Source organism: Trachypithecus francoisi, unplaced genomic scaffold (assembly GCF_009764315.1).
Source record: "Trachypithecus francoisi isolate TF-2019V2 unplaced genomic scaffold, Tfra_2.0 Lachesis_group7, whole genome shotgun sequence".
Lineage (NCBI taxonomy): Eukaryota > Metazoa > Chordata > Mammalia > Primates > Cercopithecidae > Trachypithecus > Trachypithecus francoisi.
Window position 1 is genome coordinate 15,881,317 of NW_022681472.1, and position 15,926 is coordinate 15,897,242.

Genomic DNA, 15,926 nt, shown 5'->3' on the forward strand with positions numbered 1-15,926 from the left:
TATAGTCTTTCACCCCATTCCGCAAGTTTGGTGAGCCTTTGTCTTTGCACTGGAGATACATGTGGCTAATGCTGAAGATGAATAGATCATGGTTCATGCTTTTAGGGAGCCTAAAGTGTAAACAGACATAGTAATAGTGGTTTACTATTGATGGTAGCAGCAAACATTTGTTTAATTATTTTTTGAAACTTTACTATGTGCCAGACACTGTTTTAAGACTTAGAATGGATTAACTTATTTAATGTTCTCAATTATCTTATTAGATAGGTGTTATTAACCTACTTCTTACAGATTAGGAAACTGAGGCACTAAAAAGATAACTACAGATGGTCTCTGTCTTATGATGGTTTGACTTAGCAATTTTTCAACTTTGCAGTGGTGCAAAAGTGACATTCAATAGAAGCTGTACATCTTTTATTTTTACTATTTTTATTCTATTTTAGAGACAGGGTGTTGCTTGTCACTCAGGCTGGAATGCAATGGCTTAGTCATAGCTCACTGCAACCTCAAACTCCTAGGCTCAAGCAGTCGTCCCTCCTTAGCCTCCTGAGTAGCTAGGACCACAAGATGCGCTACCATGCCTTTCTATTTTATTTTTATTTTTTTGAGACAGAATCTTGCTGTGTCGCTTGGGCTGGAGTGCAGTGGCACAATCTCGGCTCACTGCAGCTTCCACTTCCCAGGTTTAAGCGATTCTGATGCCTCAGCCTCTTGAGTAGCTGGGATTTTGTTTTTGTTTTGTTTTGTTTTAAAGACGGAGTTTCGTTCTTGTTGCCCAGGCTGGCGTGCAGTGGCACAGTTTCAGCTCGCTGCAACCTCTGCCTACCAGGTTCAAGCGATTCTCCTGCCTCAGCCTCCCTAGTTGCTGGGATTACAGGTGCCTGCCACGACACCCGGCTAATTTTTGTATTTTTAGTAGAGACGGGGTTTCACCATGTTGGCCAGTCTGGTCTTGAACTCCTGACCTCATGATCTACCCACCTCAGTCTCCCAAAGTGCTGGGATTACAGGAATGGGCCACCATGCCTGGCCTAATTTTTAAATACCTATGGGGTCTTGCTATGTTACCCAGGCTGAACTAGAACTCTTGGTCTCAAGTGATCCTTCTGCCTCAGCCTCCCAAAGTGCTGGGATTACAGGTGTGAGCCACCATGCTCCGTGACCTATCACTCTTATAAGTTGTAGGGAAAAAAGTTCTCTATGTTCTCTTCATTAGTATACTTTGTGACGTGATGGATTCATTGTTTTCCATTTCTATTTAAACAGATACTCAGAGGTTAACTTTATCCATGAGAAGAAAACATTATTAAAAATTTAAAGCTCTAAGTAATAAATCATCAGGGCCAATTAGTAGAGTTAGAAAGAAACTTGATGATTGTCTGGCTCAATTCTGTGATTCTCTGTACATATAGTAAAATTATGTCCAAAGAGATGAAATGATATATGGAAAGTTACACAGTTGGTTAAACCCCTCCCATCTTCTAGAGGTAGTAAGGAAAATTCAGAATTAGCTGTATATGCACATTTTCTCTCTGTTATCAGTCAACAACTTAGACAAGTTTTCTAGTAAAAAAGATATGAGGACAGATAGAGGCTTGCTTTGTACCTGCTGTGTGCTAGGGACACACACTTGCAAGTGATTTCTGTCCTAATAGAGCTCACATACTATGTGACTTGGGGGTCACGTTCTGTTATGGGAGAGCCTATAAAGCGTGATACAATTAATAAAAATAATAGCTTTATTTGAGGGCTTTCCGTTCTACACACTGTGCTTTTTGAATGGTGATAGTTGTTTGTAAGATTCAGTATCTGAGATAATAAAGATAGGGGTTGAAAAAAGAAAAAGTGAAAAAAAGTCAATGTCCAACTGGAGAAGCAGAACCAGTAGGATATATGTGTGCATGTGATTAGATAGATAGAGATGGGAGTTGAAATTGAAATTGATTGGTTTATTTGGTTTATGTGATTGTGGGGGCTAGACAAGTAAGTCTGAAATCCTCAGGATAGGCTGTAACCCACAGGTATGGCTAAAGTTGCTATCCACAGGTGGAATTATTTCTTCTCTTTGGGAAGCCCCCGTCACACTTAAAGTCAACTGATTATGGATTTGTATTACATGTATGATGCCTTCACAGCAACACCTAGATTAGTGTTTGACTGCATAACTAGGGTAGGGCCTAGCCAAATTGATGCATCAAAAAGATCGTCATTTTGCTGTTTTCAATTTTTTTTTTTTTTTTTTTTTTTTGAGGCAGAGTCTTGCTCTGTCTCCCAGGCTGGAGTGCAGTGGCCGGAACTCAGCTCACTGCAAGCTCCGCCTCCCGGGTTCCCGCCATTCTCCTGCCTCAGCCTCCGGAGTAGCTGGGACTACAGGCGTCCGCCACCTCGCCCGGCTAGTTTTTTGTATTTTTTAGTAGAGACGGGGTTTCACCGTGTTAGCCAGGATGGTCTCGATCTCCTGACCTCGTGATCGCCCGTCTCGGCCTCCCAAAGTGCTGGGATTACAGGCTTGAGCCACCTGCCTGCTGTTTTCATTTTTATTGAAGTATATTAGGCACATAGAAAAATGCATGTATCCTAAGTGTATAGCTCAAATAATTGTTATAAACAGGACACACTCAGGTTACCAGTACTGTACAGGGTCCCTTTTATATCTGTATATTTCATTTGCTTCTTACAACAGTTCATTGAGGGTAGAGATTTCCTCCATTTTATAGACAAGAATTCTGAGGCTCAGAAAGGTCAAGTACCCTGTGTTACAGCTAATAAGTGACAGAGCTGGGATTCTAATCAGGGTTTTGAGGCGTGTATAAAGTATTATGGGAACCCAAGGCTGAAATTGATTGATTCATTGGCGTATATGATTGTCGGGGCTAAACCATTAGTTCTGCTTGGGGATTGGTAGAATCTTTGGAACAGGAGTGTTCTACCAAAGAGAGTATATGAAACTTTGAGTTAAGTCTTAAAGCATGAATTTAAATTTGCCAGGAGGTGAAAAGTTCCTTTGTAAAAGGTACCAGCAAAAAGATATGATATCATTTCAGGGGACAAGAGATGGTTTGTTGTTGCTAACTGTAGAGTCTTTGGACTGTGTTGTCATAGTATTAATCTCTTAGAGTAATAATTTTCAGCTCAAAAAGGACCTTGTGTACTATTTTGAAGATCTTGAATTTTTATATTTTAGTCAGTGTAACGTGAGAGTGAGTTAACTGTATCTGCATTTTAGCAGACATTTTCACAGTGATTTACAAAATAGATTAGAAAGGCTGAAGGACAAAAGGTCTGGCTCTTAGTGAGAACCAGAACTAGAGCACTGATGATTCAGAGGAGGCTAGAGCATGGAATTTATGAAGACCGTCGGAGAGAATTGATGAGATTAATGAACCACTAGAGCTGAATGATGAAAGAAGAGGAGTAATTAAGGATGATTCCAAGTTTCTTTTAAGTATGATCCATTGGGAAACAATTCCAGAGATTAGGAAATACTGAAGGAGAAGCTATGTTTTGGTCTCTTCTGTCATGGGTAGGGTGAATCACAGGTTGATTGGGAGGATAATGAATAAGAGAATGAAAAAGAATGAAATCGGTTCCAGAAGTCTGAGTTTTGGAGCTGAAGGTATTGAAGTGTAAATGTTTAGTAGGCAGTTGGAAATAATTGGAGTGAAGTTAAGGTGGTGGATTTTGATAATCACTGACTAATTTATAGAGATAAGTTGAGGACCAGCCTGGCAACATGGTGAAACCCCGTTTCTACTAAAATACAAAAAATTAGCTGGGCATGGCGGCGTGCGCCAGTAGTCCCAGCTACTCAGGAGGCTGAGGCAGGAGAATTGCTTGAACCCGGAAGGCGGAGGTTGCAGTGAGCCGAGATCGTGCCACTGCACTCCAGCCTAGGCGACAGAGCGAGACTCCGTCTCAAACTAAAAAAAAGAAAAAGAAGAACATAGGTTGAGGCCACAGGACTGGATTCGTGCTCTTGAGTGACAGGTAACGAAAGGTAGAGTGCAGAGTGTTAAGGAAGACCTCCAGTATTTTCAGGGTTACATGGAAGAAGAGGAGTTGGTTGTCACAGAATTAAGACATCAAGGAGATAGTTGTAACCTGACAAAGCCAGAAGAGATTATTTTCAAGGAGGTTGTAGACTGATACATTATATAGATATAGTTTATGGGCATGAATGTATTTATCTTCAATAAATTGTGCTGGGAAAACTAGATAGCCATGTGCAGGAATAAATTAGACCCCTGTCTCTCACCATATACAAAAATCAGCTCAAAGTGGGTGAAATACTTTGGTCTTTCAAAACTAGACCCAAAACTATAAAACTACTAGAAGAAAATGCTGGGAAAATGCTTCGGGACATTGATCTAGGCAAAGATATTATGGATAAGACTTCAAAAGCACAAGAAGCAAACAAAAAGGCAACGAAAGGAAAAATAGACAAATGGGATTAATCAAACTAAAATCCTTCACAGCAAAGGAAACAATCAATAGAATGAAAACACAGCTTTTAGGATGGGATAAAATATTTGCAAACTATCTTACAAGGGGTTCATATCTAGAATATACAAAGAACTCAACAGTAAAAACAAAAATGATTTTAAAATGAGGGAAGGATCTGAATGGACATTTTTCAAAAGAAGGCACACAAATGGCCATCAAGTATATGAAAAAATGCTCAACATCACTAATCATCCGGGAAATGCAAACCAAAACCGCAGTGAGATAACATCTCATCTTAGTTAGACTGGCTATTATCAAAAAGATAAAAAATAACATGCTGGTGAGGATTCAGAGAAAAGAGAATTCTTATATGCTGCTGGTGGGAATTTAAATTATAGTCGCTAAGAGAAACAATATCAAGATTCCTCCAAGAACTAAAAATAAAACTACCATATGATCCAGCAGTCCCACTACTGGGTATTTATCCAAAGGAATATAAATCATTATATCAAAGTAGTGTTAATATCTGCACTCCCATGTTTGTTGCAGCACTATTCACAATAGCCAAGATGTAGAATCAACCTAAGTGTCCACCAGTAGATGAGTGGATAATGAAAATGTGGTAAATATACGTGATGGAATACTATTCAGCCATAAAAAAGGATGAAATCCTGTCATTTGTGGCAACATGGATGAGACTGGAGGACATTATGTAAAGTGAAATAAGTCAGGTACAGAAAAGTAAACACTGCATGTCCTCATATCCACAATAAGTAATAGCTTAAAAAGTTGAGCTCATAAAGTCAGAAAGTAGAATTGTGGGTATTAGAGGCTGGGAAGGGTAGGGGAAAGGTGAGGATAGGGAGTGGTTAGGTTAACAGGTACAAAATTACAGCAGGAATAAGTTCTCCTGTTCTATAGTACTATAGAGTGACTATGATTAATAACTTCTTGTATATTTTCAAATAGCTATGAGAGGATTTTTGAATGTTACCAACATACATAAAAAAATGATGAATGTTTGAGGTGAACAGATACGCTGATTACCCTGATTGATCATTACACATTGTATACTTGTATGGAAATATCACTGTCTCATAAATAAGTACAATTATGTGTCAATTAAAATTTAAAAAAAGATTTTTAAGAACACGGAAACTTAGGTGTAGTGACACATACCTATAGTCCCAGCTCCTTGAGAGTCTAAGGTGGTAGGATCTCTTGAGGTCAAGAGTTTGTGGCCAGTCTGAGCTGGAATATGGAATCCTGAAAATGAGGAACCAAAGAAATAAGCATTTTCTGTATTTAACCAACACTTAGAATAAGATTAGTATTACTAAAGTGATACATATTCTCTTGTGAAGTGGGAAAGGGTTTTCTGGTTCTTCTGTCACTTAAATGATTACCAAACTCTTAGATGATTCTTGAAGTCCCTCAAGAAAACTTGTGATTTCTAACTACATACATTTTTTCTATACCACATGAAAAAATTGGGGATATTAAATAAATGCTAACCTATTTTGAACTTTCACACCTTTTAAAAGATAATTTTTCTTGGCCGGGCGCGGTGGCTCAAGCCTGTAATCCCAGCACTTTGGGAGGCCGAGACGGGCGGATCACGAGGTCAGGAGATCGAGACCATCCTGGCTAACACTGTGAAACCCCGTCTCTACTAAAAAAAATACAAAAAAATTAGCCGGGCGAGATGGCGGGCGCCTGTAGTCCCAGCTACTCGGGAGGCTGAGGCGAGAGAATGGCGTAAACCCGGGAGGCGGAGCTTGCAATGAGCTGAGATCCGGCCACTGCACTCCAGCCTGGGCGACAGAGCAAGACTCCGTCTCAAAAAAAAAAAAAAAAAAAAAAAAGATAATTTTTCTTTCATGCTAGGTTCAGGACATAGAGTAAATTCTTTTCGTATACTTGATAACTAACTCTTTTAACTTAAAAAAACTGTTCTTTTGTCTTCTGTCCTACACCTGAAAGTCTGTTCAAAAGAGTTAAAAATTGGATAAAATGAATTTGACTTTGGGCCTTTTGTAATACAACGAAGAAGAAAACTAAAGATCACATGTTTTGAAATTCCAGTTTCTTTTCACTGTCATTTCTTCAGAAAGATTTTCTCTATCCCAGCCAGGCATGGTGGCTCACACCTGTAATCCCAACACTTTGGGACGCCAAGGGGGATGGATCACCTGAGATCAGGAGTTTGAGACCAGCCTGACCAACATAGCAAAACCCTGTCTCTAGTAAAGATAACAAAAGTTAATCAGGCTTGGTGCTGTGCGCCTGTAATGCCAGCTACTTGGGAGGCTGAGGCAGAAGAATTGCTTGAACTTGGGAGGCAGAGGTTGCAGTGAGCTGAGATCATGCCACTGTACTCCAGCCTGGGTGAAAGAGCAAAACTCCGTCTCAAAAAAAAAAAAAAAAAAAAAGGTTTTCTTCATTCCTTTTGTCTAAATTAAGTATCATTTGTTTGTTTTTTGAGACAGAGTCTCACTCTGTTACCTACCCTGGAGGGCAGTGGGGTGATCATAGCAGCCTTCAACTCCTGGTCTCAGACTATCCTGCCACCTCAGCCTCTCGAGTATCTGAAACTACACATGCACACCACCACACCCATCTTTTTTTTTTTTTTTTTTTTTTTTTGGTCTTTTTTTGTTTTAAAAGACTGTCTCCCTCTGTTGCCCAGGCTGGTCTTGAACTCTTGGGCTTAAGGCCTACCTTGGCCTCCCAAAATGCTGGGATTACAGGCTTGAGCCACAGCACTAAGTTTGTTACCCGTTCTCATAACACTTTGTTCTCTTTCAGATCAGTCATTATAATTATTTCAAATTATTCATATACAGTATATTATTTCGGTATTCATTTTGTTTAATTTCTCTACCTGTAACTAGACTGTAACTCCATACACAGGAACCATATTGGTTTTCCACATTACTGTAGTTTAAAGTCCTAGTGTAGTGATACTTAGCATTCAATAAAGACTTTGAGTAAGTGAGTGAATGAATGAATGAATGAATGGTGACTGCTTTTAGTATTTTGTAGAAGTGCAGGATGCTATCAATTAAGCAGCCTTTGTCTAGTATGAGGATGAGGAAGTGTTTCTTAGAGGACTTGAAAATGAGTAAGAAGGGGGTATGGTATTCAGTATCCAATTTTCCTTAGAGGACAAGTAGGATGAATATAGAAAATTTTTCTTTGAATTTAGAAATGTGGAAGTTATATTCATGACCTTAATGGGGTCAATTTTAATAGAGTGAAGGAATGCAATTCAGATTCCATTTGCTCGTGAAATGAATTAGCGAGAAAACAGAGCAAGGAGCTTTTCCCAGAAAAGTAGATCTCAGACACTTATTGCTAGCTTATTTATTTGTTTGTTCATAGGGGAGTATGATAAAATGAACTATTACTATGCTTTAAATATTTTCACTGTTACACAAAAAACAAAAGTGTGCAAAAACACTACCGTAGTAGAGGCTATCAGGAGGACCTGGTTAGTTGTCGTCTACGAGTTTAGCTGCCACATTTGTCTTTCACATTGAAATATTGAATGTGTAAGAAAGAAATGTACTTTAGATTGTAAGAAATGAACTTTAGACTGTAAGAAAGCAAGTGTACTTTAGATTGGTTTACAGCTTCCACCTAAATCATTAGTCTTCTTATTTTGCAAGAAATTACAGTACTGAGGAAATCATGGTAGATTATTCACAGTGCACCAGAATCACTGGCTGCCTCTTTTCTGTGTCCTTTTTGTAAAGTGTCTTAATTTCTGTGAATTTTGTCTCATTTATTTTTTGTTTAACTTTCAGGTGTTGGTAAATCATGCTTATTGCTACAGTTTACAGACAAGAGGTTTCAGCCAGTGCATGACCTTACTATTGGTAAGTTTTATAAAAGGGATGAGAAGCATTAAAAGTTTTGGGTAGTTTAAATGGAAAATGCTAGAAGGTCCATCCAATCTACTAGTGATGATGCTAAAATCCGTGAAACTGGATTTGTTGTTATGCAGTTTTGTCTCTGTCACTTTTTAAAAGTATGTGTATTAAAAATAAATATTACCCAGCTTGGTAGAAGTGGTTAGTATGCTGAAAGACAGTAGTTTTTAAGATTTCAATTGTAATTAAGGATGAAACAATTAAGAGACAGTATCCAAGCAATGTAAGAGCAGAAACTTGGACTCAACTTGCTGGAAGTTGAATCAAGTCTCTGCTGCTAACTTGCTATGCAAGCCACTTCTCTGTTTCATGTCTCAGTTTCTCTTTCTGTTCAATGAGAATAGTAGTAGTACCAATTACATGAAGTTACTGTGAGCAGTGAGTTAGTAAATGTAAAGCATTAAAGTGCCCGGCAATGTGAAAGTGCTTTAGACTTTCCTATAATTATTAACTGAGAAAAAGTACCACTGGGCATTTTATATCTTCCTCAGTTGTAAAGAGTAAATGAAATAGTTACTGGTAAGAAATAGTCAACAAATATTAGCTGTTATTATTTAAAATAATGATTTTCCATTTTATTAATATGCAAAGGAAAAAAATTAAGATGAGTGAAAAGCTAAAAACTTTAGGTAATCTTACTATTTAGGGTTTTTATTTGTTTAAAAATTATATTTATATTCTGAAAGCTGAAGAATCTAGCTGGATTATTCTTCTGTGGCTGTAGCCCATTAACTATAAATTAGTCAAATATGAAGAAACAGATAATTGGAAATCTAGTCATTCTTTACAATGAACTGCTTAATGAATCTTTTTAGCTACTGACTGCTCATTTTCTGTAGACATTATTAATTTACCATTTATAGCATGTTGATCCTTATGTTTGGTGTGTTTTTAAAATACCAAATCAAAGATAGAGCTCATGAATAACATTTTTTTTTTTTTTTTTTTTTTTTTGAGGCGGAGTCTCACTCTGCCGCCCAGGCTGGAGTGCAGTGGCGCGATCTCGGCTCACTGCAAGCTCCGCCTCCCGGGTTCACGCCATTCTCCTGCCTCAGCCTCCTGAGTAGCTGGGACTACAGGCGCCCGCAACCGCGCCCGGCTAATTTTTTTGTATTTTTAGTAGAGACGGGGTTTCACCATGGTCTCGATCTCCTGACCTTGTGATCCGCCTGCCTCGGCCTCCTAAAGTGCTGGGATTACAGGCGTGAGCCACCGCGCCCGGCCCAACATTATTAACTAATAGTTTTTAAGTAAGCTACAGGTATAATACTTTGTGGATATATTGAAATCTTTTGTTAGCAACTACTGTCATTAAGACTATCCATATTCTATTTTAATTTTGATAGTTTTAAGTGTATACAATAATGATAGGTGAAACAGGTAACTCATGCTGGTCCTGATAACTGTAACATTTTGTTTTATTTTTTGAGACAGGGTCTCATTTTGTAGACTAGGCTGGAGTGCAGTGGTGCAATCACAGCTCACTGCAGCCCCCAAATCCCTGGCTCCAGTGATGTTCCCACCTCAGCCTCCCAGGTAGCTAGGACTACAGGCATGCGCTACCACGCCTGGCTAATTTTTTGTATTTTTGGTAGAGTCAGAGTTTTGCCTTGTTGCCCAAGCTGGTTTCAAACTCCTGGGCTCAGGCAGTCTGCCAGCCTCGGCTTCCCAAAGTGCTGGGATTACTGGTGTGAGCCACTGCTCTGGCCTTTTTTTTTTTTTTTTTTTTTGAGACGGAGTCTCGCTCTGTCGCCCAGGCTGGAGTGCAGTGGCCGGATCTCAGCTCACTGCAAGCTCCGCCTCCCGGGTTCACGCCATTCTCCTGCCTCAGCCTCCGGAGTAGCTGGGACTACAGGCGCCCGCCACCGCGCCCGGCTAGTTTTTTGTATTTTTTTAGTAGAGACTGGGTTTCACCGTGTTAGCCAGGATGGTCTCGATCTCCTGACCTCGTGATCCGCCCGTCTCGGCCTCCCAAAGTGCTGGGATTACAGGCTTGAGCCACCGCGCCCAGCCGCTCTGGCCTGTTTAATGAGCTCTCTTCCCCACCTCCTATAGAGGCAAATTTGCTCTTTGCTTAACAGATTTGAAACTAGCCAACTTTTAGGCATGACTCAGTTCTAAGATAACTAGCAAAACAGTTGTTTTTAGTATAGGATACTAAACAACAGCGTTCTTCCTTTTCTTTGAATCTTATGTATACATTTCTAAGTTAGTATGGCACACCGAGTGGAGAAGATGGACCTGATTGTCAGAAGTTAACGTAGGCCAAGCTTGTCCAACCCACAACCTGCATGTAGCCCAGGACAGTTTTGAATGAGGCCCAATACAGATTCATATATTTTCTTAAAACACTATAAGGTTTTTTTGCTTTTTTTTTTGGCTCATCACCTGTCAGTGTTAGTATATTTTATGTGTGGCCCAAGACAGTTATTCTTCCAGTGTTGCCAAAAGATTGGACACCTCTGCCATAGGCTGTACTTCTGGGGAGAGATAAAGGAGTAGACCCAAGAGTTGTTTGGGAAACTGTAACTCGTATAAACTGCCAGCTGGCTTCACACTAGGTTTGCTAATGGCAGGCACCGGGAAATAGGAGGCTGAAAGAGAAGAAAAACCAAGGATCTTTTTCTCCTTGGGTTGACTGTGTATTCTCCATTCCTCTGGCTCCAGCCCCTGCCTGGCAGGCCCAAGTGGTCTGGTTCCTGAGCTCTGATAACCTTTTTCCCTCTTGTCTTTCCAGCCTGGGGGTGGTAGCAGCTTCCTGCTGTTTGTAATCTCTGGGTTTATTCCCCATCTCTTCTTTGGGTTTTTGGGGGCTCTTTCTTTAACCAAGTCCCTACATTAAATTCCCTATGCCCTATGTACTTAAGTGTAGTTTCTGTTTTTCTGGTTGCACTGACTGGTATACCATTTTTTTTCTAACTTTTACAGTTGGTTGTAAATGGCAAAAATTTACCTAGATGGGTTTAAACAAAAGGACAATTTATTATTTTAGTATTCAAGTATGTCTCAACATGAGAGCAGAGAGCCAGCTGGGTCAGCCTGGAACCAGAGCTCAGAGCTCTTAAGGAGGGAACACGGGAAATTCTGTTTCTCAGTCTCCCGTCCTTCCCTCATTGTCTCCCATTCTCTTCTCATGCCTGTTTCATTTTTCTCTCTCCCTTTTGACCATTGCTTTTGATTTCCCTATGTCCATGATGGGAAATGGCCATTGTCAGTAGCTCCAAAGTTCATATACCATTTAGGAGAGCAGAGATTCTCTTTAACACAGTTCTAAGTTTCCTAGGCAAGAGAGTTCATTGGCTCAATTTGGTTCAGGCCCACTTATCTCTTGTTCGGTCCACTCTCTTCATGGGCCCAGAATCACTTTTGTACAACATGGTTTCCAAATTGGTAGTCGTAGGAGCAATCTGGGTGAGTAGTCATACATAGCCACCACCAGAATTCCCTCACACCAGCTATTCTAGCTAGTCATCGTGTCCTTATCTTTTGTCCCCTGTAATGATCAATTCTCTACTCTGTTTATAAACCATTGACTCTTGAGCTCATGATTCTTCTCAGTCTGCCTCTCTTGCTTTCTCTCCTACTTTTCTCTAACATGTGTAGACACTGTGCCATCAAGTCTTTGCTGCTTGCTCCTGCCTGAACACTTAGTACTTTTTCATACCTTCAATCTTTCTCTTCTCAGAGGATACCATTGCTTGACATATTTGCTTATTACAGTTCTTTTCTGAACAACTGTCCATATCCCAAACTATAGGTCCCATTTAAAGGAAATAAGATTTGTATACCCACACTTATGGAGAAACATTGTTAACAGGAAAGGAACAACTACTATATAGGCACAGAATTTCAATATAATGCTCAGCACCAATATGGATTCCTAGTAGCTCATGCATTAGAAATTCATTGTTCATAATCAGGATCAGTCCTCCTAAAAAGGCAAAGTAAATTTTATGGAGGATGTATGTAGAAAGTCCCATCTTTTTACCTGCTATGTGTTAAGGGAAATTATACCCAGTACACATTCATAAAATGGATTGTTTTTTGTTGGGGTCATAGTCCAACCATGGCTTTAGCAACAGTCTGTTATTACAGAACGAAGATGGTAGCTATCATGAACTATTTTTTTAAGTTGAAATTTTATTTTAGATCCTATAAAGTGAACATAAATATACTCTATACATTCACTCTGCAGAGTCTCAGTATTTAAGATGTTTCAGGATAATTGAGGTAATGATACTTAAAAATTATCTGAAGCAAACAGAACATTTAGGATCCTAAAACTGTTCTCAGAATGCTGATAGATGCTTAATGTTCATTGTTAATAATGATAATGATAATTACATTGTTTTCACTGAAAGTCATTTTTTAAAGTAAAAGCCAACTCTGGAAGAGTAAAGGGGTGCTTCTTGCCTCTACAACTTATGTAGAGTTGCATACATACGTTAAAAGGGTATTCAGTACCACCATTCATTTAGTCAAGCTAAATATTGTTAAGGCATGTTTTTGCCTTCATTGGCCCAAGACCTACTTAACATTTTTGACACTCATCACAGCAATTTATTTTTCAGACATAAAAAAAACTTAGCACATTATTGTCACATATTTTTAAAAAGAACATTAGAATTTTTGGTAAAATAAGTAGTAAGACAGTATCTTTACTATGCTGCATACTTGCCTTTGCTGGATGAATAAATGAGGGTGGAAAAATTTAAGGTTGGTTTGTGACTAAGAAGGTATTAAATGATAGAAAAGAGAATATAAAAGACCGTGAAAGTTTTTAAAAGACTGTGTACAAATATTCTTTAACCTTTGACTGTCTCTCTCAATGAGAATTGTTAAGAAATGAATCATAGAAGCAGTTTATAAATAGCTTCATGGACACAATTCAGAAGGTTCAGACTAGAGCCTTGCTCCTCAAAAGATGGTTCGTGTGCTGTTGCGCTGGACCAGCAGCAGCATCAGTATCGTGTGGGAGCTTGTTAAAGAACCTACTGAATCATAATTTGCATTTTAACAGGATCTCCAAGTGATTCATATGGGCACTGAAGGTTAAAAAACATTGGAGAAATGGCTTTTAAATATTGATTACCCAGCTGGAAATACATTTTATGTTCTTTGCCTGGTGCACACATCCTGGCCTCTCAGTGGCTTTATTTCTCTCCCCCTGCCCCCGGTGATCTTGGTTCCACCCTGCTTCAGCTACTCCCTCCCATAGTTACTCTCAGGACTCATCATTACCAATATCTGGAACCACTTCAGAATTTAGTTTCATGCATTGACTATTTGACTTTCTATCCTGTCCTTCCTGCTCACTTTCTTTAGTCCCTAATGCTAACAATTTTTTCACCTCAACAGAATTATGCCATTGATTCTACCATCTTTTCACTCTCATCTCTCTTGTGTTCCTACTTTCCTCCTTAATCATTCCTGCATATACCCACAGTTTTCTTGTCCCTCTCATGCTGTATCATAGTCTTGTGGCTAAACCATAGGTTAAATCCAGTCATCTATTCCCAATATGTACAGCTAGACACGTCTGGAGAAAAGTACAGAGCCATGCTAACTAGTCTCATTTTAATTTCTTGGACACTCACGTCAAGTAAACCCTTAGTACTACCTGATAATTGTACTTTTATTTCCATTATATGCACCCTTTAGTTTCCTGTAGACCGATATCAGACTTTCTTGCTCTTTAAGCAAGATATCTTTGCTATCTTTACTCACAACTGATAACCTGGTTTTGGTTTCACTTAGAAAATAGAGGCAAGTAGAAGAGGATTTTCACAGGTTTCCACTACTGCATTGACCCACCTATCTGCATTGTGCCTATAAACTAAGCCTTTCCCTTGGTGCTGTGGGTAAACTTAAGTTCTTAGCCAGGGCCTACTGAAGGACACTGCTTTAGTAGTTCTTTTTGCTTTCAGGCATCATTAATTTTTCCCTTTTTGATGGTTATTTTTCATGGCTCTCTTTTCCAGCTTTTAATCTGCATACCCATATACACACATTCATACCCATCCTCCCACCTAGATTTATTGTTCTCCTTAACGTTTTATACAAGTAAATATAAGTAAATAGATTTTACCCCACCAATAAAAAGTAAGGTCCATGACAGCAGATGGTTCTCTGTTTTGTTTATTGCTGTATCTGCACCTGGTACATATTAGGGACTCTAAAAATATTTGCTAAATATTCTGCCTACTTAGTGGAGGAAAACTTCATAAAGTTGTACTTGCCATTGCAGGGCTTAATGCTTGCATTCCTTTATGTTACACTGTTCAGTTATGTTGCTTACAAATAATGCATAGCCTGCTAATTTCCACTACATTTATTTCACTACCTACAAATGGACAGTTTGACAAATGTTAGTCTAGTGGGTAGGCCATTTATATGTTGATTTCACCTTCTTACCTATCTCCCCCACTTCCTTAAACCAGTCAGCCTATAAGAAATGATTGCTGGGCTCACACCTATAATCCCAACACTTTGGGAGGCAGAGACAAGAGGATCACTTGATGCCAGATGTCTGAGACCAGCCAGGGCAACAGAGTGAGATCCAATCTCTACAAAATGTTTAAAAACTAGTCAGGCGTGGTGGCACATGCCTGTAGCCCCAGCTACTTGGTAGACTGAGGTGGGAGGATTGCTTGAACTCAAAGAGTTTAAGGCTGCAATGAACCATGATAGCTGCAATGAGCCATGATAGCACCACTGCACTCCAGCCTGGGCAACAGAGCAAGACCCTGCCTCACAGAAAAAAAAAAAAAAAAGAAAGGAATGATTGGTGGAAATGAAAGTATACTTTTAGGACAAAGTAATAGAATTGAAGCATGATATCTTCCATCAGGCTCACCACAGGAAATCAGTTTTAAAATACACCTCATTTATTTGGGGTTCAGTTTTCTAGTAACTTGAGTTGCCTAGAACAACATTGCTAAGAAGTTAGAATAATAGTTTAAAAGACCTCTCGAACTTCTCATTAAGCTCTCATAAAATCTCTGTAGCTGAAAATTTTTTTTTTTTTGAGACTGAGTCTCGCTTTGTCGCCCAGGCTGGAGTGCAGTGGCACCATCCTGGCTCACCGCAACCTCTGCCTCCCAGGTTCAAGCGATTCTCCTGCCTCAGCCACTCAAGTAGCTGGGGCTACAGGCATGTACCGCCATGCCTGGATAATTTTTTGTAGTTTTTTTTTAGTAGAGATGGGTTTTCACCGTGTTAGCCAGGATGGTCTTGATCTTCTGACCTCATGATCCGCCTGCCTCGGCCTCCCAAAGTGCTGGGATTACAGGCATGAGCCGCTGTGCCTGGCCCTCTGTAGCTGATTTTTAAAATGTGAAAGTATTTTCCTCTCAGAGTGTGATCATTGTGAAAATGTAACAATCTGGGGAGAGTTAAATTCCCTATATAACTTGGGCCCTCCAGCAACCACTGAGTGGTGTGTGTTAGTGCCTTCTGAAGCTTTTAAAGTATTCCTAAACACACACATAAAGCTGTTCTAATTTGCACTCTCCCTGCTGTTGTATCAAAGTGCCCATTCCTTCTCAT

At 39.5% G+C, this 15,926-nt stretch overlaps 1 protein-coding gene across 2 annotated transcripts in view; it reads left to right on the top strand.

Moving 5' to 3' along the window:
• Positions 1-15,926, top strand: part of RAB2A (RAB2A, member RAS oncogene family) — a 107,488-nt gene that overhangs the window by 36,102 nt on the left and 55,460 nt on the right. For both annotated transcript variants that reach the window (XM_033203225.1, XM_033203226.1), the window contains exon 2: positions 8,253-8,324. In XM_033203225.1, the coding sequence (XP_033059116.1) occupies positions 8,253-8,324 (72 nt within the window). The remainder of the gene's footprint in view (positions 1-8,252; positions 8,325-15,926) is intronic.